Here is a 27389-nt window from a genome sequence, read left to right as displayed (position 1 = left end):
TCCTGGTGGAGGGAAGGATTTGACGGTACATGGCTGCATCCATTCTCCCATTGATGCGGTGAAGTAGTCCTGTGCCCTTAGCAGAGAAACACCCCCAAAACATAATGTTTCCACCTCCATGCTTGACAGTGGGGACGGTGTTCTTTGGGTCATAGGCAGCATTTCTCTTCCTCCAAACATGGAGAGTAGAGTTAATGCCAAAGAGCTCAATTTTAGTCTCATCTGACCACAGCACCTTCTCCCAATCACTCTCAGAATCATCCAGATGTTCATTTGCAAACTTCAGACGGGCCTGTACATGTGCCTTCTTGAGCAGGAGGACCTTGCGGGCACTGCAGGATTTTAATCCATTACAGCGTAATGTGTTACCAATGGTTTTCTTGGTGACTGTGGTCCCAGCTGACTTGAGATCATTAACAAGTTCCCTCCGTGTAGTTTTTGGCTGAGCTCTCACCTTCCTCAGGATCAAGGATACCCCACGAGGTGAGATTTTCCATGGAGCCCCAGATCGATGTCGATTGACAGTCATTTTGTATGTCTTCCATTTTCTTACTATTGCACCAACAGTTGTCTCCTTCTCACCCAGCGTCTTACTTATGGTTTTGTAGCCCATTCCAGCCTTGTGCGTGTCTATGATCTTGTCCCTGACATCCTTAGAAAGCTCTTTGGTCTTGCCCATGTTGTAGAGGTTAGAGTCAGACTGATTCATTGAGTCTGTGGACAGGAGTCTTTTATACAGGTGACCATGTAAGACAGCTGTCTTTAATGCAGGCACCAAGTTGATTTGGAGCGTGTAACTGGTCTGGAGGAGGCTGAACTCTTAATGGTTGGTAGGGGATCAAATACTTATTTCTCTGTGCACAATGCAAATAAATATATATAATTTTGACTATGTGATTTTCTTTTCTTTTTTTTTTTAAATATAATCTATCTCTCACTGGTAAAATTAACCTAGCCTAAAAATTCTAGACTGTTCATGTCTTTGACAGTGGGCAAACTTACAAAATCAGCAAGGGATCAAATACTTATTTCCTTCACTGTATATGGCAGATGTCGGGAAGGGGTTAAAAAAGTATCCTAAGATTTTGTGTATACAGCTTCGACGCAGACCAATGTGTCTCTATGGTTACGGACTAGAATCAAATCCTGTCTGCAGTCTGCTCCATCATGTGTTAGGCTACGGTTACACTGCGGTTTTGTCTCCCCAAAGCCAACTGATAGTCCCTAGGCCGTATTTATTGGGCGAAATAAATAAATAAATAAATAATGGTTAAAAGGTTTTAAGAAAAGAAAAAAAGAAAAAAACACAAAAGTTTTTTAATTAATAAAAATGATCAAACATCAAAAAAACTAAACAAATTTGGTATCAGCATAATCGCAACGACCTGTAGAATTAATTATATTATACTGTGCTTCACCCCCAGAAAAAAAAATTGCTAAATGTTAAACTCTAATGTAAATGTACCTTGAATTGGTCCCATAAAAAAAATACAACTTATTAGACCACAAAAGAAAAAAAAACTCATACACCTACGTCAATGGAAAAATTAAGTCATACCTGTCTGGGATAAAAAAGTAAAAATACACTGCGCCCTTAACAAATGGAAGAGTTTCTCACGTAAAATGTTACTTAATGTTTGGAGTCAGTGTTCTTTATTTTGCCTTTCTTTATAATAGAAATATGAATAGGATATTTGCTGGATTATGCCAGTGTATCGCAACGGTGCATACTTACGAAGGACGGCAGATCTTATCATCTGTGAGCTACCATCTTTATGAAATGGGCTACCAGACTCTTCCTGTCAGCTGTAGATTACGGTGTATTACTTTTTTCATACTCTTCCCTAAAAATCAGAAGCAGAACGCCTCCAAACATCTGCCCATTGATTTCAATGGCAAAGACGGCGTTCTGTTCCGACAGGGCGTTTTTTTACGCTGCTGTTTTGAAAAACGGCCTCGTAAAAAAGTGCCTCATAAAAAGAAGTGCGTGTCACTTCTTGAGCGATTTTTCATAGACTCTATAGAAAAACAGCTCCAAAAACAGGCGTAAAAAAATGTCACGAAACACGTGAGTTGCTAAAAAAACTGGTGAAAATCAGGAGCTGTTTTCCCTTCATAACAGCTCCGTATTTTCAGACATTATTTTAGTAAGAGTGTGAACATACCCTTAGAGTTAACACGGCACTTACTTCTCTACATCCTACTGTAGAAAACCATTGTAAATTTAAGCTATATGGCAATTGAAACCTGGTTAACTAAAAAAAAAAGAAAAAAAGAATAACATTATGATGGGCAAATTTTACCCCCGGCCATAGCATGCTGCAGGACCGTTTCTTTATAGATAATATATTTGATAATAACACAGCCATGTAGTAACACTAGACAGAGTTATATTATTATAGACACAAATACTGTTACATCTGATATAGTCTAAAGTCATTGGCACAGATTTTGCATTGGACCCAAGTTATGCCCATGGGTGTACATAGCAAACCTTAAAATGGAGCCCCCAATAATTAGATGTAAGTCTGTAGAAGAGAAATAATGGGGGAATTTACTATTCGTTCTACACCAGCTTTCTGGCGTTGAATATCTCAAAAGGCGCAACTTACTCCAGCGCTCTTTAGATTAAGACTGGCATCTGAAACACCAGTATCTTAATACATCCCTCCAATGTGTGTGGTTTTTTTTTTGTTTGGTTTTTAAATGTTGTAGTTAATTATTATTTTTTTCTTAAAATCTTACCTCTGGCAGCCATATTATAGACACACACTTTCTTCTTATATTGTCTGTATAGACAGTGCAGTAGGGTGAGTGTGCTTTATGGCAGCTGCAATGAATGGGAGTTAATCGACCGCGAAATGTCATAGAATATTACAGTCTCCAGAAAGTGACTGAATACAGCACCTCCCCCAGGAGACCATGGAGTGACAGGTAAAATGGTAATCTAGCCTTATCTAGGCCTCCAGCGGTATAAAAGAGCTGTCATAACACCACTTGGCTTTACTGATAATGTGATGACTCTGCTCATTCTGTCCCAGTCTACACAGCAAAGGTGATACGTGAACTACAGAAAACAGGAAGTCTCAGCCTATTGTGACTGCTCTAGGGGCCAGTGTAAAAACTGGAATAGTTCAAGTTTGTTGTTTTTGTTTGAATAGTCACATATCATAATTTATTTGATAGTCATATAAAATGTAAAAAATAATTAGAGTTAAAACCTAATTTTACATATGTCATTTTCTGATGATACATGCCTCTAATATATAACACTTTTTTTTTTCTTTTCAGCCACATCTGACAGCTTCTGGACAACAGATTCTGTTACTGGTGTCAACTATCAGATTAACTCAGATTCAGCCCTCACTTGGTACCAAGCCAGGAGAAGCTGCCAACAGCAAGATGCAGAACTACTGAGTATCACCGAGCTACACGAACAATCATTTATCTCAGGTAAGAACCAAGATAGAGAAGAATCACAAGGATTCACACAAATGGAGACACAATTACATGTATGATGTATAGTACAGGATATTTGCCAAAAACAGTCTTCCGACTCTTCCCATGTCTACATACAGATGTAGTGACTTTGAGCACTGAACCGAATAATTTACTTATTTACGAGGTACCAGTGATTTCAGTGCAGCATTGTTTCACAAAATTACAGTCTGCTTGGGGTCTAAGAACTGAGTGGTGTCCACCACTATGTATAGAGTGGGTGGGAGGTACATTTTAGCTGATACCTACATAAACCGTTCAGCAATAACATTAAAACAACTGACCAGTAAAGTAAATAACATTATTACCTCCTTACACCGGCGCCTGTCAAGGGGTGGGATATATTAGGTACCAAGTAAACAGTCAGTTCTTGAAGTTGATGTGTTGGAAGCAGGAAAAATGGGCAAGTGTAAAGAACTGAGCGACTGTGACAAAGGACAAATTGTGATGGTTGGACGACTGGGTCAGGGCATCTCCAAAATGGCAGGTCCTGTGGGGTGTTACCGGGATGCAGTGGTTAGTACCTACCAAAAGTGGTCCAAGGAAGTACAAACGATGAACCGGCGACTAGGTCATGGGTGCTCATTGATGTACGTGGGTATTGAAGAACCCACAGAAGAGCTACTGTAGCACAAATTGTTGAAAAAGCTCCTGCTGGCTATAAAAGAAAGGTGTCAGAACAATCAGTGCATCGTAGTTTGCTGCGTTTGTGACTGTGTAGCTGCAGACCATTTAAAGTGCGTATGCTGACCCATTTTTATCACCAAAAGCTCCTAAAATGGACACGTGAGCATCAGAACTGGACCATGGAGCAATGAAAGAAGGTGGAATAGTCTGATAGATCATGTTTTCTTTTACATCATGTGGAGGGTCGGGTGCATGTGAGTTGCTTACCTGGTGAAGAGATGGCACCAGGATGCACTATGGGAAGAAGACAAGCCGGCAAAGGCAGTGCCATGCTCTGGGCAATATTCTGCTGTGTCCTGGAATTCATGTGGATGCAACTTTGACATGTACCACCGACCTAAACATTGCTGCAGACAAGTACACCGCTTCATGGCAACAGTATTACCTAATGGCAGTGCCCTCTTTCAGCAGGATTATGCACCTTGCCACACTGCAAACATTGTTCAGAAATAGGAACATCACAAAGAGTTCAAGGTGTTGACTTGTCTCCAAATTCCCCAGATCTCAATTCATCGAGCATCTGTGGGATGTTCTAGAAAAACAAGTCTGATCCATGGAGGCCCTATCTCGCAATGTAGGGAAACTTAAAGGGTCTGCTGCTAACGTCGTGCCAAAAAGAAATGCCTTGTGGAGTCCATGCCACGAAAGGTCTGGGGATCTACACAATATTAGGCATGTGGTTTATATAACTGATAACTTACAAAGACCCTACACTATTTACTAGAGCTGTATATATTTTAATTGATTATGTTAATTGTTTTTATTTTATAGGGTTGTCAAATAGTCTCACAGCAGTCCTATGGACTGGGCTCAATAGTCTGGACTTCCATGCTGGCTGGAGATGGGACAGTGGAGGTCCATTTCGGTATCTGAACTGGGTTCCAGGTGAATATTGAGGTTGATTTTTGTTGATAATTTGTAAATAACCACTTATCTATAGTCTTTATTAAAAAAGAATAGGTACATTTATTTTATTGCATATTTGCTGAGAACATACAAAAACAGCGAGAATCAGATTTATGGAGAATGACTTTTTTGGATGTTAAAGAGAACCTTTCACCTGCCCATACATGTGAAGCTGAGTGCAGCATGTAATGGGGAGGGCTGCACAAACCCCGGGGCACTTTAAAAAAATGTCCTACCCTCCTCCGTTATTTAGATATCAGGGCCATTATATTTGGCGCCCGATATTTAAAAAAAAAAAAAAACAAACTGTCAATGGGGCGTGTAATTGGCAAGGGGGCGTGTTACATCGCTGTGACACTGTCCAATCAGCTATGGAGAGTGCCACAGCAAGAGCTGAAGAGAGGACAGCGTGTGCGTGTGTGCGCGCGCACGCTCTCACTCACTCTTCAGCTCTCGGCAGACAAGGACAAGACTGTGTGATGTCTCCCGAGCTGCGCATGCGCACGCACATGCTCTCCTCTCTCCAGCTCTGGCTGTGGCACGGTCCGCAGCTGATTGGACAGTGTCACAGCGATGATACACGCCCCCTTGCCAATTACACGCCCCAATGACAGTTCAGGGGGTTATTAAAATATCGGCCACCAAATATAATGGCACCGATAGCTAAGTAACGGAGGAGGGTAGGAAAAAAATGAAAAGTGCCCCAGGGTTTGTGCAGCCTTCCCCATTACATGCTGCACTCAGCTACACATGTATGGGCAGGTGAAAGGTTCTCTTTAAGTTTTGTTCTTGTGGTGCAAGTATGAGTGGAACCTAAAGTTTTCCACCAAAGCAAAGAACATATAAGTAAAGATAATATCTACAGAGATTGTATATATCTTGTTAAGTATGTACCAAAAGAAAAAACATATAAGACAAATATGTTAGAATTATAGTAACTTTTTGATTTATGTATTTTGTATTTTACTTTTTACTAAATAATACAAATTTGTCATTTTCTTTAGGAAATCCATCGACAGAACCTGGGATAAACTGTGTAGCACTAAATCCAGGAAAAAGTGGCAAATGGGAAAGCAAGGAGTGTGGCCAAAAACTGGGTTATATTTGTAAAAAAGGCAACAGTTCCTCTTCTTATATTCCACCTGCAGGCAAGAAACAAATCATATTACAGAATAGTGCAGAAACAGCGCCACTCTGTTCTATGGGCTATGTCTGGTATTGCAGCTTAATCTCATTTTTGTAATAGAGGCTGAGCTGCATTACCAAACACAGCCTACAGACAAGAGAGGTGCTATTTCTGGACTTCTTTCTATAATCCAAGATAAATCCTTTATATTACCTGCTGGCACTATGATTTTTTTCTGTTTTATTGCTCTGTGGTGATTTTTTTTGACAATGAGTAAGGGTAATGGGTTTGTAAGAATACGGATATTCATGTAAAAAAATATTTTTTTAGTTAAATATATGAAATAAATGTACCAGGATTCTGTAAGACACATGTAAAGCGTATCTCCAATAAGTAAAATTATTCTCCACACATATATATTTTATGGAAAGGGAAGGACATAGGTTCTTCTCAGCCACTATTAAACACAGGACATACGATTTAGTACAGGGTCAGGATGGTATACCAATGGATCTTAAGAAGTTCAGGTTGCCCAGGATCCGACTAGATAATGAGACTCAGCCATGACAGGATGCATGAACTCCAATAACATAAAACCACACCTCACGTCTCTTGCTGTTAATTTGTTCGTCTGTACTACAAGAGATGGGTAGAGTTTGCAAATAATGGAAATATTTTAGTAGCCTAAACAAGTCTACTTGAGAGTCTCTCCACCACTTCACTATGAGGGGTATCCAAACACTGATGCCACAAGAGAAACTTTTTTAAGGGGATATAACAGAAATCATGGTTGCTATCCTCCAAAAACAGTGCCACGCCTGTCCACAGGTTGTATGTGGTATTGCAGCCCAGCCCTATTCACTTAAATGGAAGTGAGCTGCAATACCAGACACCACCCATGGCAGGAGTGGCGTTGTTTCTGAAACCCCTTTAATGTCCCTCATAGTCTATTCCTGTTTCTCCACTTTCCTGTCCAATTTTGGATATGCCAGTGGTGGCAATCTTTTAGAGAGAATGTGTCTCAACTGCATATCATCTTTCTAGGGAAAATCTCTCAATTTAAAGGGCTAGAAACCAAAGCAGGGGAGGTGGTGGGCAGATGCAGGAGACCTGGGGGACAGAGGGATATCCCTCACGCACATGGCACACTCAAGTGCTGTACAACTAGTACTTTGTAGTGGACAGGCATTTAGGGCATGACCAGACGTGGCGGAATTGCTCTGGATTTCCGCTGCGGACAGTCCACTGCGGAAATCCGCAGCATACACGTTTCTCCATTGCTTTCCTCAGCTTTTTAGTGAGGTTAGTTTACACGTTGCGGAAAACTCCGCTGCGGACCATAGGCTGCAGTGCGGAATTTGGTGTCCGCCTCATACACTGGCTGTTGCGGACGTGTAGCGGACTTGTTGCGGACTCATTGCGGAATTTCTCCATTGACTTCAATGGAGAGTCAAAATTCTGCAATGAAGTCCGCAGATGTCATGTACATGTTATGTGTGCTGCGGAGCATATTTGTTTTACGAACATGACATTTCTTCATTCTGGCTGGACCTATGTATTTCTAGCCAGACTGAGGCCCCATGCACACTAACGTAAAAAGCCCGTAATCACGGGCCGTTATAACGGCACGGGCAGGCCCATAGAAGTCAATGGGGCTGCCGTAATTACGGGTGACTACGTGTGTGCACCCGTAATTACTGGGAGCATTGCTCGGCGACGTCAGTAAATAGTCACTGTCCAGGGTGCTGAAAGAGTTAAGTGATCGGCAGTAACTGTTTCAGCACCCTGGACAGTGACTACCGATCCCAATATACATCAACCTGTAAAAAAAATAGAAGTTCCTACTTACCGAGAACTCCCTGCTTCTTCCTCCAGTCCGGCCTCCCGGGATGACATTTCAGTCTAAGTGACGGCTGCAGCCAATCACAGGCCAATCACAGGCTGCAGCGGTCACATGGACTGCCGCGTCATCCAGGGAGGTCGGGCTGGATGTCAAGAGAGGGACGCGTCACCAAGACAACGGCCGGGTAAGTATGAATTTCTTTTACTTTTACTAGGGAAAGTGCTGTCCCTTCTCTCTATCCTGCACTGATAGAGAGAAGGGAAGCCCTCTTCACCTCAATACGCAACGGCTAGTCCGCATCAATTTAATGCCCATTTTAGGCAGAGACGCAACAGAATCTGCAATGCAGATTATGTGCGGCATTGATGCGGACAGTGGCGGAAAAAATACGCCACGTCTGGTCATGCCCCTAGTGTGACATAGGGAGCATCACATGTGGCATCATCATCACATGGCGCCATGGCACATGCTAAAAGTATTCTACTGGATGCCACTTTTGGCATATGTTCTACCAGTCTACCACATGTGCTTAAATACTATCATGTAGCAAAATGTATATATGTATGTATCAATTTGAAATATATTATATGTGATTGTTGCAAAATGTTGCAACAATTATGAGGTTATTTAATTTTTTTTGAGTTAAATGAAAATTTTCTTTCATTATTAACCTAAATTAAAAGGGTACAGAAAGTCTCAATGTACCAACCTGGGCACTGGGTTTTCCAGAACCTCATGGGAATGTTGTGCTTCATATAAATTTTGGACAGCATAACATTTGCTTACAGGATAAACCTTGACCATAGTAAGTATGTAATAGTCATGTATGTCTTATACCTCGTTACAGGAATTAACGACGCCATCTCTTGCCCGGCCTCCTGGTTACCCTATAATGGATACTGTTATGCTTTGCTTAAAGAAACTAAGATATGGAAGGACGCCATGTTATCTTGCAGGAAAGAAGAGGGGGATCTTGCAAGTTTGCACAATATTGAAGAATCAAGTTTTATTACCTCACAGTTTGAGCTTGGTAAGTAGTAGTAACACATATACCATTAATTTGAGGATTCACATTGAGCATCAATGCCTGATTGGTGGGACCTCCATCGATCAGCAGAATGAGGGGGCAACAGCAGTCAATGCTGACCGCTAATTCTTCTGGTTGGCGGGGGTCCCAATGATCCCTAAATATAGGCCATCAAAATTCCATAAAACCCCTTTAATATAGATGTTTCTACTAGTTTTAGATTTTAGGGTAACTGTAGGTTTTCTGCGGTAGACAGCAGCACCCACCGTCAGGCACAGTTACCATGTAGTCTACTCCAGCAGTTTTCTCTGTCTCATAAGTACTTTAATATTACATTTTATTGCATTAATATTATAGGTTATACATTATTTGTAGAAAAATATTTAAAAAAAATACATAAAACAAAATAAAAAGGCAATTAAAAAAAAAAAACACGCCAAAGAGATTTTCCCTTTGGTTTTCTTTGAATCCCTGTTTCATGACCCTGCACCAGGCATAACACAATCTTGCCCAAATAAGTCCTTTAACTGTACACAATATCAGTAGACATTTTCTCCAGACACCGGTAAGAATTATCGATAAAATTACGACTGCTGCATCGAAGAACACATTCGCACAGCGCAGATTTGTGGCGTTTTTGCAAGCATTTTTCCTGCCAAAAGCAGAATTCGTTCCAAAAAAAGAGAGTTTTTTCTTAATATTTTTGTTTTGGGTTGGAGTCGATATAAATCTGTGAGGAATAAAATTGTTGCATGCGCCATTGCTTGCCATAATACGGAGGTACTATACATCCGTACATGTAGGGACTGTGCTGTACACACAGGGTCTGTGCTTGTGGTGATGTCATGTGCATGGATCCTAAATTGAAAGGAGTCCCACAATTCTCCCCCCACGACCGTTGATTTCTTTAGCGTCCTAGCCATTATTTTTTGCGGATAACAGACTGAACCATTGATTTCTATGGAGCCATGCAGTCATCCGTTTTTGTTTTTTTTGCGGATCCGAGTGTCCATCCTACAAATGATAAAACAGGTCCTATTCTTGTCCATCTCGTCTATTCTAGTGTATAGGTCTGTTAAAAAAAACGGACATCACACGGAAGATACTTAGATCCGTGTTTTGTGTCCGTAATGCGGGAACGGTCGTGTGCATGATGCCTTATATAGCGTGACCGAGGTCAGAAAGTAGTTTCCATATGCTGCAAAACTGCTTCTTCGTCAGTATCCAGCTTACATATTTTGTGGGTTTCCTTCTAGGAGATGCGGAGTATATTTGGCTAGGGTTGAATGACTTGAAGACGCAGCTATTTTTTGAATGGAGTGATGGATCACCAGTGACATATACAACATGGCAGAGAGGAGAACCATCTCACCTGACCAACAAGCAAGAGGATTGTGTTGCGCTATCTGCTAAGGTATGACATTGTAAATTTTGAGATCAATAACATCTACATTTAATTCAGAATTACAAAAACGATTCATTACTTAAAGTGTAACTAAACGTTTGACAAACTTCTGACATGTCACAGTGACATGTCAGAAGTTTTGATTGGTGGGGGTCCGAGCACTAAGACCCCCACCAATTGCTAAAACAGAGCGGCAGAAGGGCTCAGCCGCTTCGTTTTTGTTCAGCTTTTTCTGGAAAGCCGATGTATCGGAGTACAGGCTCATAGACTTTCTATTGAGCCCGTCCTCCGATACATTGATTTTCGGAAAAAGCCGAACAGAAACTAAGTGGCTGAACGCTCACACGAACACTTCTGCTGCTTCGTTTTAGCGATTGGTGTGGGACTCAGTGCTCGGACCCCCACCAATCCAAACTTCTAACGTCACTATGACATGTCAGAAGTTTGTTGAACGTTTAGTTACACTTTAAGATGCAATATTGATTACCGGCGGTGCTTTTAACTTTTTTGCTGCCTAAGGTAAAAAGTGGAATGGTGCCCCACCACTCCCCAAAATAGAAGAATATCCTACAGATAGGGTGTTCCCTGAAGCAAAGCTTTCCCGTGCTCACTTTTATGGATGGTGCACTGCTGATCATTACACAATGTAAGGAAAGGATACATGTAAATCAACCCTGGTGTTTTTATACTGAATTGTCTTTTTTTTTACAGGATGGACAATGGGCAGACAAGATGTGCGAGAAGAAGTTTCCATATCTATGCAAGAGGAGACCCCTTCCTGTTGATCATGAACAAGCTGCTAGTGTGGAGCAGGGGTGTGATAAGGTGCAGTGTTTTTGAAAAGCGATAAGAAAGTTTGTGAATATCAAGTTTTTTATTTATTTTTTGCATTATTTAGTAGAACTTTATCATTAAAACTGCATAAAACTTCTGCTTCTCCTTACTATACGGGCTTATGCACACGCCATGTTCACGGAGCCTGTGCAGCAGTGTGCGGTGGCTGTACGGCTCCCTAATATGGAGCCACACAGTCTCCATGTGCTGCCATTCAGGCTCCATTGGGGGCTGAGACGTTATCGGCTTTTGGGCTTTTTCACACAGTAGTTTTTTGGTCAGTACTTGTAAGCCAAAACCAGGAGAGGAATCTACAAATAAGAAAAGTATATAATGGAAATGTTTGCACCTCTTACGTGTATAGGACTCTCTCCTGGTTCAGGCTTCCAAATACTAAAGCAAAATACTGACAAAAATACTGCCATGCGAAAGAGACCTTTAGGGAGATTAGCTCCATACATACGGTACATGGTCTGACGGAGCATGACACGTAACACGGCCGCATGCATGAGCCCATAGTGACCAGAGATAAATATTGACTTTGCTGAATTGTTGAGTCTCCATGACCATTGTCCAGTGTTTTTGGTACAAATAACTACGTATAAGATAACCGTAAGATACACACGTTGTATATGAAGTCGTTTAGGAGGTGTAGAGATTTTCCTGAAAGAGGAAGTTGGTTCATCAGTATAATGGATGTTTTTATTACATGACAAGATCTACTTTGGATACGATTATATTAACCATGGTCAGTCCTTGGATAGTTCCATCTGCTGTAAAAGAATTGTCTACTTTGGACACTCACTTTCCATATGACAATTTAGGCTAAGCTGAGCTAATACAGGGAGAAACCCTAGTAAGGATCGCCCACTTTTTGCTAGATCCAAGGGTTATAGTAAGTAGGCTTTGGATAGTGGTGGAGCATAGGCATCTAGAAAACAATGGACTTCCATCGATTTCAGTGGGTGCCCTGTAATACTTTGTTGCTGGCACGCTAATACAACTGCTCCTCCAATATCGGCTGATCACAAGGGCTTCCACTTAAAGGGGAAATCTTCCAACAGTGATCTTTATACATGTCATAGAGACATATTAGAAGGTCACAATGTTGGGGTATTTGACTTTGGATCGCCACCGATTCTCACAACCATAGCACTCTAGCCCTTCAGTGCCACTCAGAAGGTGCCATATGTGACCCAATATTTTAAGCCAGTAGCCATATTTACAGTGTTGGAAACCTCTGAGTAGTGCCAATGGGATTCAAAGAGTGCCATGGTCTCTTTATTTTGGAAATTGGTGGTAGTTTATATCTATATTATGTGGAACTACCATTGTTGGCTAGATTTCCCTTTGAAAGGGGTATTCCCATTCAGAAAGCTATGGCATATCACTTGGATACGCCATCACTTTCTGAATGAAGAGGCTTACCGATCCTGAGAATGAAGGGGGTCACCGATTCTGAGAATGAAGGGGGTCACCGATCCTGAGAATGAAGGGACTGCAGCGCTGTTTTAGTGCTGTGGCCCCTTTGCAGTTTTTCCTTGCCCAGCTATGATCCTGGCCATCATCTGTGTAGGTAATTTACAGCACGGCACCATCCACTTGAATACAACTGGGTTGTATTTTCCAGGAGCGCCGATGTGCCCCTTCATTTTCACAACCGGTGGTATCTCTTTCTGTTACCAATGCAGCCCTCGCATAAGGATATCACTTCCCTTCAATAAATTCAGCATAATCATAGTATACGGTCATCACAACTGCATGTACCAACATATAGAACTGAACTTCATATAATTCTATATGTTGACAGGGTTGGAAAAGACATGGATACTACTGCTATCTCATCAGTACATCGGTTAGTTCATTTTCAGAAGCGAACAACACTTGTAATAATAACGGAGCATACCTGATGACCGTGGAAGACAGGTATGATAATATTTTATAAACATAGATTTGTATTCATCCGTAGGGTGCCACAGCTAGAAGCTTAAAGGGGTTGTCCAGGATTAGATAACATTACTGTGTTCTATCAAAAACAGCGCCACACCTGTCTATGGGCTGCATCTGAAATTACAGCTCAGCTCCATTGAAGTGAATGTGGCTAAACTGCAATACCAAACATAACCTCTGGATAAGTGTGGCACTGTTTTTGAAGGAAGCAGCAATGTTTTTCAAATCCTGGACAAACCTTTTAAAGGTTTTTTTTTTGTAGTCTATGCAAATAAAGTTTATTCAATGTATAATGAAAAGTTATACGCAGTTTTCTGGTATACTTCGTGTATTAATTGTTCATGAGATTTCAAGATCTCTGCTTGCTGTTATAAAAATAACTGTCTTGTTTTTAATTCGATGATGATTTTTGGGTAAATGCTCTTAAAGGGTAACTAAACGTTTTTGTTTTGTTTTTTAAATTTACATGTCATAGTGACATGTCAGAAGTTTTGATCGGTGGGGGTCCAAGCACTGAGACCTCCACTGATCGCTAAAACAAAATGGCAGAAGCGTTGTGCCGCTCCAGTTTTGATCGGTTTTCCTCGGCTTTCTTTGCAGCAGTATACGGGCTCAATAGATAGTCTATCAGTTTGTACACCGCTTATTTGGCTTTCCGAGTAAAACCAAAGACAAAGCAGCACAGCGTATACCCGAGCGCTTCTGCTGCTTCATTTTAGCGATCGCAGGGGTCTCAGTGCTCGGACCCCCACCGATCAAAACTTTTGACATGTCAAAGTTTTTTAAAAGTTTAGTTACCCTTTTAAGCATTAAAGCCATTGTCTAAAATAAGAATAAAGGGTCTGCTAGTCTCCCCAGAAACAGCTCCACCTGTGTCCATGACCTGTGCCCGGTATTGCAACCCAGCTACATTCAAGTGAATGGGGTTGAGCCGCAATACCAGACAAAGTCCTTTGACAAGAATGGCGCTGTCTGGGCAAACCTAAGTGAACGTCTGATTTTCAACAAGGACAACAATTCTTTCTATTTGGCCCAGTCTTCTTCCTTGGATCTTGAACAACCAAATATGACATGAACTCAGGCCATGTTTTCCTAAACTCGCCATTTACTGTCCCACCATGCATATAGCCAGACATATGCAAGTGTATGCCTAAAAAGTTGCATACGTCTGCTATTGACTCCTATTTTAAAAAAGTATTTATACAGAATACTATTTTTTTATATACAGTTTGTGGCTGCTGAATCCCGACGTATACTAGCCAAACGTATGCATACATCTGCCAATCAAAGTATTTGGGCACGCCAGTGATTATATCAGGAGGGATATACGTTGACAGTACACCACAGACGTAAAGTGAATTTAGCCTTACCCTTAGGCCTTATTCAGACGAACGTAAAATACGTCCGTGCAACGCGCGTGATTTTTCACGTGCCTCGCACGGACCTATGTGAGTCAATGGGGCCGTGCAGACAGTCCGTGATTTTCACACAGCTTGTGTCTGCTCCTCAAAACGCACGACATGTCCTATACTTGAGCAGTTTTCACGCATCACGCATGGCACACGGACGCATTTCCGTGTGCTGCGCATGATTCGCGCAACAGTTGTTCAAGAAATGAAGGGAAAAATAAAAGCCCCTCCTTCATTTCTGTTTCTAAACATAAAAACAGAGTGTCATATTGATGCCACATGCGCGGAAATAACGCAGACGCGCACCGTACACGGATGTCACACAGAACTGCTACTCACAAAAAACGCTGCGTTTTTTGCGCACGCAAAACGCACACGTTCGTGTGAATTTCGCCTTAGGCCTTATTCACACGAACGTGCCCGTTTTGCGCACGTAAAAACGCAGCATTTTTCCTGCGTTACAGTTCCGTGTGACATCCGTGTACAGTGCGCTTCTGCGTTTTTTACGTGTGTATGTCATCCGTATCTCATGAGAACAGAGGGAGGTGTTTTTCTTTTTCTCATAATTTCTTTAGCAACTGTTGCGTGAATCACGGACAGCACACTGATGTGTGTCCGCGTGCTGTCCGTGTGCGTGATGCGAAAAAGCGTACAGGAATAAGGCATGCAGTGAGTTTCACGCGGCGGACACAAGCTGAATGTCTGAATGGCCCCATTGAATTGTATAGGTCCATGTGACGTCCGTTGTTTTAACGCCCGTAACGCGGAAGTGAAATATGCTCGTGTGAATAAGGCCTGATTCACGCATTCATGCAGTTACATTGACTGTCCTCTATATCTGTGAATGGCAGACAATAAAATAAATGGCAGAACGTCTTGGGATACCTGACCACGCATCCACTACGGTATTCTGCAGTCATCAGCGAATATATTGTTACAACAATCGGTTATCATTCATTTCAGTAGTGCTGATGCTGCTTCCGTCTTGTCCAAACTTCCTGAAGAAGGACAGTCGGATAAGGAAGGAAAAGGGGTTATCAGGCAGAAACTTTGAGGCATACAAATCACAATAGGAACTTGATAGAAGGGGCTACAGAGATAAGAATGTGTGTAATGCCCGAGTTTTTAAGAATAGTATCTGGTATTGTATAACAGTATTCAGAATTTGGGATAAAAATGTTCCCACGTGTCCAGACTGTGTACTGAGCATGGATAGTAAGAAAAACGTTGGATTCCGATTTCCAGCAGTCGGATTGCATTCAAGAGAACCTGTCACTACGTCTTGTTAGATGAACTGGTTTACTGACCTGAATAGCGATGTCTCCCTGATTTCAGCGCTGTCTGAAAGGGGTCGTACCAGTAACAATAATTATCACGTATATACTGGGATAATTGTCCGTCGCTGGGGGTTCCACCATTGTGACCCGCGCTGATCGTGAGAATAGGGGTCTACTCCCTGCTCGACCGCAGTGAGGAAAATGAATGGAGTGGCGGTTGAGCATGCGAGACATTCTTTGACACTACTCTAGAAATATAAATTGACAAGTCGCCCTAAACTGTCACCTACTGCAGGTGGTTAAGTGGGAAATCAGGATACAACGTATCTACTATAAACCTTAAAGGGTAACTAAACTTTCAACAAACTTCTGACATGTCATAGTGACATGTCAGAAGTTTTGATCGGTGGGGGTCCGAGCACTGAGACCCCCACCGATCGCTAGAAGGAAGCGGTAGAAGCGCTCGGGTGGGCGCTGAGCCACTTAGTTTCTTATTGGCTTTTTTTGGAAAGCCGATGTAGTGGTGTATGGGCCCATAGACTTTCTATTGAGTCACCAAAGCACTTTTGCCGCTTCGGTGGGGGTCTCAGTGCTCGGACCCCCACCGGTCAAAACTTCTGACATGTCACTATGACATGTCAGAAGTTTGAGTGTGAATCTAAATGAGAATGGGAATTAATGTTGGATTTTATTTGCAGGTATGAACAGGCCTTTTTAACAAGTCTGATTGGGTTTAGACCAGAGAAATATTTTTGGACAGGGCTCTCAGATACGGAGAGTAGGAACACTTTTATATGGACCAACAAGGAAAGAGTATTGTACACACACTGGAACACAGACATGCCGGGTAAGTCACACACCTGTTACAAGGTGAGGAGCAGCATAGTTGTTCAGAGTCATTTATTGCTGTACCAAAAATTCTCGACCAGTTTGTCCTGTGTTGGACAAAATTCAATTTAAAGTCTATCTACTGCTATAAAATAATTCTCTCCCCATGCTTGGAACATACAACACATGTCCCTCCCCAATGAAATGGTGTTGTCTGTTAATACATTTGTACATATTCCTGACATGAAACATACCCATGAATTGATTGGTCTGCATAAACTTGTAAAAACTTTTTCCGAAATTTTTATTTCATTTTAAAGGCAGAAAACAGGGCTGTGTTGCTATGAGAACTGGGAAGAAAGCTGGATTATGGGATGTTATAAACTGTGATGAAAGTGCTAAGTATGTGTGCAAGAAGTGGCCACAAGGAGTGACGCCACCACCTATCCCGGCTACAACAGCAGAACCTTCATGCCCAGACAACTGGAAATCATCCATCCGTTCATGTTACAAAGTAAGGAGCATTATAGTTATATTATAGCAAACTGTTTCTACTTTTTTTTCTTTTTTTTAATTGTTCTAGGTATATTGTTTCCCTTGGTTTTCTTATCTGTTTTGAGCGACACTCGGGGCAAAATTGATAAACTATGGTAATGTTATACCTAGCGATTCTCTATCTTTTTGTATTTAATATATTGTGTGTGAATATATATATATTTGATGTGAGACTGAAAGCAAAAGGGATAGAAAGAAAGAAAAGAAAGACAGAAGAAAGAGAAAGAAAACAAAGGAAAACAGAGAAAGTAAGACAGATAGAAAGAAAAAGGCGAGGAAGAAAAAAAAAGAAAAAGGGAACAAAAGAAGCAGAGAAAGAAAGGAGGGGAAAAAAGAAAGAAAGAAAGACACAAATGAAAAGAAAAAAACTAAAAAAAGGAAGTGAAAGAAAATAAAGCAAAATAAAGGAAGTAACAAAGAAAGAAAGAAAGAAAGAAAGAGAGAAAGAAAGAGAAGGAAAGAAGAAAGAGAGAAAGAAAGTAAAAAAACTAAAGAGAAAGAAAGAAAAGGAAAATGAAAAAGGAAAGAAGAAAGAGAAAGACAGAAAGAAAGAAAGAGAGAAAGACAGACAGACAGAAAGAAAGAAAGACAGACAGACAGAAAAAAAGAGAGAAAAAAAGTAAAAAAAACTAAAAAAGAAAGAAAGACAAAGGAAAGAAAGAAAGAAAAAGGAAGTAAAAAAAATAAAGAGAGAAAGAAAAGGAAAAGAAAGAAAAAGGAAAGAAAAAAGAGAGAGAGAAAAAAAAGAGAAAAAAACTAAAAATAAAGAGAAAGAAAAAGGAAAGAAGAAAGAGAAAGAAAGACAGAAAGAGAAAGAAAGGAAAAATAAACTAAAGAGAGAAAGAAAAGGGAAAGAAGAAAGAGAGAAAAAGAAAGAAAGAAATAAAAATAAAGACAGAAAGAAAAAGGAAAGAAGAAAAAGAAAGAAAGAAAGAAAGAGGATTGCCCTTTAAATATGAACATATTCCAGTTCAGAGATATAGTTTAGGGATGTCATCCGTCCATCTTCCATAGATAATAGGGCGCAGTTGATGTGTGAACATGGTGGATTTCAAGATATAAAACTGATCACATTTAAGCCAAATTGTATTTCTCGACAGCATTACATTGTAGACAACAGCGAGAAAAGGTCCTGGTTTCAAGCCGAGAAGTTTTGCAAAGCAATAGGAGGCGGCTTAATCAGTATCGGAGACAAAGAGGAAGAGCAGGCTGTGTGGTCGATGCTGCTGTAAGTCGTGTAGCAGTTACTGGTTACATAAGGTGCACATCTATAGTACTGACAAAAAGTATTTCACTTAGACCCCGCCTGGAATCAGCGTTCAGCGGTGACCCCCGTTCTCAATATAGGTACAGGTCCTAGAGCTGGCACCCGCATATATCAGACATTTATGGCACAATCCTTAATAGAGCCCTTCTAATGATGAATAGAACGATTAATAGAGCCCTTCTAATCTACCTGCTCTTATATTTTCTTTATGTTTATCACCTATGGACATTTACTGAGACTGGTGTGATCGCAATGAGGTCACGTTACGCCTTGATCTCCATGCAGGTTCAAATCAGGTGGGGGGGGTGCGAGCTCGGAGAAGCAAAGACACACTGAGACGTTTCTCAAGGCAAAAATACTTCTGACTTTATTTGCAGAGACACAGAGTTTATATAGTAAAAATATCATATAATTACGTGCAGACACGTATACATTCTTGTGGTTTCTTTCCTCATTATTCTTATCTCTACGTACATTATTCTTATTCCTTACATCTAGTTTTTAATCCGGTGTTCTACCCATATCTATCTTGGCTGTACGCCCAGAAACAAACCATCCTGCAAACAAACCCCCTAGTTCCTGGTAGTACCCTCATAACATAATGAATTCGCAATTTCCAGTTTCTGCAGAACATCTGCAGATTATTACATTCCATAACCTTTCAATAATACCCAAAATATAGACTCGTTTATCCTTCTACCTTGAAGTAGTACATACATTACACTTATATAATTGATTATAGGTTGTTCTATACCATCACATACCCAACATATATTCTAATACATGTTCTTCTCTTCAGCATTGCACTCATTGAGGTCCCAGATACATTATACATATATTTATTCCATAACAATCCCTCCTTTTGTGATTTTACCAACACCTAAATTCCAATGCTACTTCTATCTCCTGATAGCAAGGCTTCGATCCATTTCTTCACTTGATTCACACAGGTATGTAGGTGGGGTAATCTCACAACACTCTTTCATCATAATGTATAGGCCTCTGATTGAATGCTTCCCTTATTTTGCAAAATGTATAACAATTGAAACATGTAAGCAATATAAACAATATTATGAAACATATCAAGGGTTGGAATAACACATGCAGTATCTTAGTGGCAATGGGGGAAAATCCTGTAAATATGTCATACCAATGATGGGCACTGGCATCTTTTATTGCTGACGATAAATTTATTACTTCCTTAGCTGCTATTGTAGCCAATATTTTCACTTTACTTAGAGTTACATTATGGGCTGCTATCAATTTCTTTACGTCTTTAGACTTTTGTAACACTTGTTTTAACTCTTCCAGTGGCAAACTAAAATTTCCATAGGGCAAAGGTTCAGGTACCCATACAGTGGACATTATTTCTTCTAAAATAGGCAGGAACACTATAGTTTGGTTCCCCCAAGTCAAATGCGTCACATTGTATAGACATCCTGAAAATGGTCCTGTGAGATTAAACTGGCTAAGGGTCTGCTTGTTGTTAGTTATTAGACATACATGCTGTGGACCTACTTCAATATAAACCTGTAGGTTAGCTTCTGGGATTATAGTGAGTGCGCATACATTATCCTGGTGCTGCATTAGACAAGGTTCATATATCCCTGACTGTCGATTACATACATATCCATGCTCTGTTAATTGGCACAAATCTATATTCCTCGTCTTATTTTGAGAATCTATGTGTGTTCCTTTCATTTCCAGGATACAATATTGTCCTAATAATGTCACCGGATCAATCATTACCATTGGCATAACAATAAATTTGCATAATAGAGTAGGATTTTTCACATTAAATGCTATTAGTCTTCCTGCGCACCATCTAGGTGGACACTCAGTATACTCAGGCTGGAACAATAACCACGTATCATTTCTCTTTCCTATGGGCAGAATGTCTGTCCATTACCTAACATGACTCTTATATGTGGCTTAAAACTATCTCTTAAAATTGTTATCAAGAATACAAAATATATTCTATTTCTTATTTCGCTATTATTCATACATAATATCATGCCATCAGTTTCTTTTATTACAATCGTAGAGTTGAGCCTCTCCTTGTTGCATCTTTCATAAATCTTATTTATCATTTCGTTTCTATTTTTACTGGTTGTATATTTCTGTAGATACTGTAAATCTGGTTCATAACAACAAAACAACAGCCGTCTCTTCTTGTATGCTAATGTTGGCTGTTTTGTCTATGTGAAGGTACACAGTCCCTCCATGTGGTCCTTTTTTCCAAGTCCCTTCGGTTGTAGTCACATTTGTAGTATAACACGGGGCATTGGCCTTACAGGTGTAGTTACCCTGCTTTCTATCCACTGTTGCATTCGCCCACCCTGTCCTGAACTGTTCCAGTGATTCTGTACTGATTACGTGTACAGGAGTAGCAGTTCTGCCTTTTTGTATAAGAGCACACGCAACAACCGCCGCAACAACCGCAAAGATCTTCATTCTTCTGGCTGAAGAACCTTTTTACAATGACTGGCGTGAATCCAGCTTGCCTTTCCTTCGAGCTTCACTGAGGTGCTTGTAACGAGTAAAACTTGAAAAGGACTTGAAACGGTCCGTCAAATCTTGGGTCTAGACTTTTCCTCACGTGTCTTTTGACAACGACCCAATCTCCTGGTTCTAGCTTATGCGTCCTTTCAACTGAATCAGGATCTGGAATGGAAGCAAAAACTTGTGCATGCACCTTGGTCAATTGTTTGTTCAACGTTGATACATAATCTGTTAGTCTACCATACTGCATTTGGAGCACCTGTGGAAAATAACATCCTAATCTGGGAGCCGACCCAAATAAGATCTCATATGGGCTGAGACCTGTTCTTTTTGTGGGCGTGTATCTTACTGAGAACAAGGCTAATGGTAGACACTCGGTCCATGGTTTCCCGGTTTCTACCATTGCTTTTTGGATTTTCAATTTGAGAGTCCCATTTAGTCTCTCAACCTTCCCACTGCTCTGTGGATGGTATGGTGTATGTAGGGCTTGACTTATGCCTAGAGCTGACAACACATGGTTCATGATTTCACCCGTAAAATGAGTTCCTCTGTCGCTCTCGATCATCTCTGGAACTCCATATCTGCACACCACCTCGTTGATCAGTTTCTTTGCTGTGGCTACGGCTGTAGCTTTGGTGACTGGAAAAGCTTCTGGCCATCCTGAAAAGAGATCAATACAAACAAGCACATACTCATAGGTACCGACTTTTGGTAATTGAATATAGTCTATCTGTAGTCTCTGGAACGGATATATAGGTCTGGGTGTGTGCTTCTGTGGTACTTTTACAGTTCTTCCAATATTATGTGTTGCACAGATCATGCATCCTTGTGTAAAACTGCTGGCCATCACACTAAACCCTGGGGCATACCACACCTTGTTTACCAAGTCCATCATTGCCGTTTTTGACTGGTGTGTCTCTCCATGTGTTATTTGGGCCATCATTGGGAACATTGTCTTAGGCAGGCACAGTTTATTCTGGCACTGCCAGAGGCCATCTTTTCGTAGCGTTGCTCCTTGGGTCGTCCACTTGTCTTTTTCTTCTTTTGTTGCTTGTCCTTGAAGTTTTTGCAGTAGTTCCGGGCTTACAGCTGGTCTTGTTTCCTCTGGATCTTTTATCTGATATACGGCTGCTAACACGGGTAGCTTCTGTGCTGCTTGCTTTTGCGGCTTGGTCTGCCAAAGCATTTCCTTTTGTCTCTGGTGAACTCACCTTAGTGTGAGCTTTTAATGTTTACTACTGCTACTTCTGTGGGTAACATCAGGGTCGCCATCAAATATTTTACAAAGTCTGCATTCTTTACAGGTGTACCTGCAGAGGTCAAAAATTGTCTTGCCCTCCATATGGGGCCATAATCGTGTGCAATCCCAAATGCATATCGAGAGTCAGTGTATATATTTGCTGTCTGTTCCTTCTGCATGTTGGCATGCTGCTGCCAGGGCCTTAAGCTCCGCTTCTTGTGCTGAGCGGGACGCTGGTAAGGAGGCTGCTTCTAGGACTACATCTTCGGTGGTTACTGCATATCCTGTAAGAAAAGATCCTTCTACACAATACCTTGAACCATCCACAAAGAGTCTTAGGTCTGGGTTTTGGAGTGGGGTATCTTTCATATGTGCAAAGCCCACTGTTTCCTGGGCCATAAGGGCCATACAATCATGTTCATCAGTTTCAGGCAAAAATTGTGACCATACTTTACCTACGTCTTCTCCCCCTTGCTCCAAAGGCAGTAAGGTAGCTGGGTTCAATGTAGTACAGCGGTGTAAAGTAACCTGCTCAGGAAGAAGAAGAGCACAGGTTAATCTCAAATGTCTTGCAGTGGACAAATGCTTCGGTTGTACTTGAGTTAGAATAGCAGTAATATCATGTGGTGGAAATGCCAGGACCAAATCTGAGGCCTTGTTTAACATTGAATTTACAGCAATGATAGCTCTCACACATGATGGGGAACCTCGGGCCACAGGGTCTAGTCTAGCTGAATAATATGCTACCGGGCGCTGCTGTGGTCCATGACTTTGTGTGAGAACCGCAGTGTCATGTCCATTTTGTTCAGTACAGTACAAAGTATATGCTTGCGTAGAGGTACTCCATGGATTGGTGTCACAAGCCGCTACCAAACACAACTCCTCCTCATTCAGCTGATAATCCAGAATACTTTGAGAATCTCACTTTTATCAGGTTCTGTAAATACTTGATTAATACAAAAACAAATAAAAAATAAAACATTCCCAAAAACTTTACATCAAATTAACAATGTCCAGACAAGTTTTGTTTTGCCTTCTCCCTCATCTAAATCCATAAAAACTCGTGTGAGTGACGTCACATCGCCTCCTGTGTAACTTTGCTGGAGGGGGATGGTCTCTTACACATAAACCAAAATTGTACCTGATCAGTTCCTTCACCCTTCCCCCCTTTGTGGACTCTGCGAGAGTGATGTAGCAGAGTTCAAAACTACATCTCAACATAACACTAATTTAACCCCCTGTAATGTACAACAGCCTGAAACAAAAATAACTTTTTCCTGACAAACATTTGATCTTTACAATAACATAACTCATGTGTGAGATCAAAAATAAAACAATTGTAGTTAGTTATTCAATAAAACAGAAAATATTATCTCTGATAACATTAATTACTGCAAACCAATAAACTGTATATAAAAAAATAGGGAACGGTGGGGGGCACATACATTTTCAAACCCCCGTGTCTCACCGTATCTGTAGTTTAATACATCTGAATTAACATCAAAACACATGAAATCTGATCACATCATAACACATAAATATCGTAACTTTTATAACCAACAGCGCTTGCGCAAAAGAGAAGAAATGTATTTCAGTTTGTACACATTACTGATATATATATATCTCAGCAGTGCATATTGAAATCCCTTGGTCTCATCAGCCCTGCAGACTGCACCCAGTCAGCCCCCCTCCTCCTCCTCCCAAACACAACACACTTTAGGGGGGAGGGAGGGGGGTCACAAACTCATTTCTCACAACTTCTCACAATCTTAACACTTTCAATGCCGGCAAAACAACATACGTATCTGCAATCATTTATCACACCATTGTATAAGAATTATCTACGTTAATGTTTAACAGTACAATCTGACGGCCACCATCTCTATATTATGATGACGTGTTGTTTCATCAGTGAACTAAAACTGGAACTTCTGTAAATAGAAAAGACACTACAAATGACAAAATTAACAAGGTGATTATTTCATACTGATTTGGTTGGGCCGGGCGTGGCCACATCAGGGGCAGGGGGGGGCAGCCTCTCCCCTTGGAAACAGTGCGCAGGGGGTTTCCCACCAACAATGAGGACACACTCAACATGAGGTACGGACGCCATTACCGGGCGTCTGCTGGTCCTGTTCTCTAATACATACAATACATTTCTTATTCCTAACTTCCTCTTCTGCAAATCCCTCTAAAGCACTTTTCATCAACTTTCTACCTTCCAACTTCCCTTTGTTCTCCAGAATACCTTTTGCCCAATCTGCGGCTTGGAGCCGCCCTCCTCTTTTTCCCTCTGCCAGTTTTCATGCCTTGATCAGGGCAAGCAACTCTGCACTCTGTGCAGAATGTATGCCAGGATCAAGGGTCTCATCATATAAGACAGAGGTGTCTGGTGGTTTGGCTGTGAAGGACTGCTTATACATTATTACATTTATCACTTTTCCTGATTCAATCTACAAAATGACACAAAGTCATACAAAATATCTATATCAGCATTTAATGTTGTGTCCATTTATTTCAAGAACAAGATTACATTTCTTATATCACCAGCAGCTGTTCTTCACCTCCACCTTCTCTTGTAACACTAGTTGATTCTAAATTATATCGTATGGGAATTTACTATAAGGTCATTTGCAACATTAAAACAACTACTTCTTCTGACACTTTTCTCAATGCTTCTGCTTTCCCCTGTAACTTTTTATCTTTCAACCATCCACGTTTTGTGTCACAACATTCATTCCATTTTTCTGCGTCTAACCGTCCATGGGATTCTAGACCACATGCTTTCATTAATTTTTTTTTTTTTTTTTATTTATTTATTTATTCCCTGCGTTGCCTTTTTACCTTCTCTTTCTGCTACTACCTGTTTGGCGGTTTGTCCTTTGGGGTGCTCATCTCATACTCTTGTTACAGATTCTAGCTACTGACAGATGAATTCCATTCTCATCTATTTTAGACAGTTTCTAGTTTCCGTACTTACTCTTGTTACAGATTTTAGCTACTGATAGATGAATTCCATTCTCATCTATTTTAGACAGTTTCTAGCTTCCGTACTTACTCTTGTTACAGATTTTAGCTGACAGACGAATTCCATTCTCATCTGTTTTAGACAGTTTCTAATTTCCGTACTTAATAGGGACACCAGTTCCCCATTGTCTAGTTATAAGTGGTCGCCTATAGGCAGACCCTAAGTTATGTAGGGGGTAGTTTTCCTGATAGGTGAATTTCTGGATTTACGATCCCCTAGTAAGCTTACACCCTTTTAACAGGTGCTTGCTCACCCATATGCCATACCTCAAACTCTCGTTTGCCGTGACTGTTTCCCATAGCCCTGCTATGATGGAGGGGACTCTTACCCTTCTCTCTCAGTTTTTATCTTCACTAACAAACACTATGGCTATTGGCTGTTAGGGAAAGTCCCACACTACCTTTCTCACCTATTTTATACAGTTACTTATCCCCTCAAAACCCTTTTAAACCTTCTTCTACTCTGGCCAGAGAATTAAATTCCTTTTATAACTAGCTTACTTTCTTCTTATTCACTTTAAACACCACTCAAGGAGATATCCTCCACACCATAACAGTAATATGACAAATATTCCTGATCCAAATAATAAGGCAAACGTAAAATCAAGCTGTTCATTTGACATGCCGGATTATCGGATTGCAGAAAATTCTGGAATTTTGAGCTGAAAATCAGTGCATGATAATCCCCGCAAGTACCTCAATGCTGTACACACATTTTCGGCATTTTTCCGGATTATCAGATTGCACAAAATTTTCGATTTCCGGGCTTAAATTTAGCCTATCATAATCCCCGTAGTCACCTGAAGCATGTACACATGTTTCTGGTAATTTGCCGGATTATCGGAAGTTTTTTCCAAAAACAATTTCCTTATTCTAAAATGCATTTGTGACACAAAACTGGGTTTCTACAACATTCATACAAATACTGCCATGGAGATCAGGCACTTTATCCTGAGGGTCGGATTACATATAGACTTGACCAGATTTTTACACTAAAAATACCCTCATGTGGCCCCTCTATTCCTCAGGAGTACTACCGGGAAGGTGACCTACCAGACAGGAAGGTGCAGAGCAGAGTTTGTAAGAATTAAGTCTTCTTACCTTGCTGCAGCTGTGGTCTGCCCGTTCCTTAGTCTGGAGAGTCGCCACTCTAGTCCCGGGAGATCCCCTAGGTGGGGTGCCGTCCTTCTGGTCAAGTCCCTGTTTCGGGCGCCAATTTCTGTGATCGCAATGAGGTCACGTTACGCCTTGATCTCCATGCAGGTTCAAATCAGGTGGGGGGGGTGCGAGCTCGGAGAAGCAAAGACACACTGAGACGTTTCTCAAGGCAAAAATACTTCTGACTTTATTTGCAGAGACACAGAGTTTATATAGTAAAAATATCATATAATTACGTGCAGACACGTATACATTCTTGTGGTTTCTTTCCTCATTATTCTTATCTCTACGTACATTATTCTTATTCCTTACATCTAGTTTTTAATCCGGTGTTCTACCCATATCTATCTTGGCTGTACGCCCAGAAACAAACCATCCTGCAAACAAACCCCCTAGTTCCTGGTAGTACCCTCATAACATAATGAATTCGCAATTTCCAGTTTCTGCAGAACATCTGCAGATTATTACATTCCATAACCTTTCAATAATACCCAAAATATAGACTCGTTTATCCTTCTACCTTGAAGTAGTACATACATTACACTTATATAATTGATTATAGGTTGTTCTATACCATCACATACCCAACATATATTCTAATACATGTTCTTCTCTTCAGCATTGCACTCATTGAGGTCCCAGATACATTATACATATATTTATTCCATAACACTGGCGTTTCATATTCCCGTCTAAAACCAAAATACGTTGGAGTAACATGCGCCAAATGTGTTAAATCTTTCGTACTAATGATGGCCAGCCCCTGCTGCTAAACCCCTTTTTGTGAGAGATACCTAAAGCAGCAAAAATGTTGCAAATTATTGCGCAAATGTGGCGTGTGCCATAATTT

At 40.8% G+C, this 27389-nt stretch overlaps 1 protein-coding gene across 1 annotated transcript in view; it reads left to right on the top strand.

Annotated features, from left to right (window-relative positions):
* Positions 1-27389, top strand: part of MRC1 (mannose receptor C-type 1) — a 68216-nt gene that overhangs the window by 14140 nt on the left and 26687 nt on the right. The window contains exons 4-13 of the mRNA XM_075827593.1: positions 3292-3453; positions 4957-5070; positions 6096-6239; positions 8908-9090; positions 10344-10501; positions 11204-11317; positions 13137-13252; positions 16661-16809; positions 17111-17304; positions 18446-18573. Coding sequence (XP_075683708.1) covers positions 3292-3453; positions 4957-5070; positions 6096-6239; positions 8908-9090; positions 10344-10501; positions 11204-11317; positions 13137-13252; positions 16661-16809; positions 17111-17304; positions 18446-18573 — 1462 coding nt within the window. The remainder of the gene's footprint in view (positions 1-3291; positions 3454-4956; positions 5071-6095; positions 6240-8907; positions 9091-10343; positions 10502-11203; positions 11318-13136; positions 13253-16660; positions 16810-17110; positions 17305-18445; positions 18574-27389) is intronic.

The sequence above is a fragment of the Rhinoderma darwinii genome, chromosome 5 (genome assembly GCF_050947455.1).
Source record: "Rhinoderma darwinii isolate aRhiDar2 chromosome 5, aRhiDar2.hap1, whole genome shotgun sequence".
NCBI lineage: Eukaryota > Metazoa > Chordata > Amphibia > Anura > Rhinodermatidae > Rhinoderma > Rhinoderma darwinii.
The sequence above is the reverse complement of the archived record's forward strand: the minus strand, read 5'-3'. Positions and strand labels throughout refer to the sequence as shown.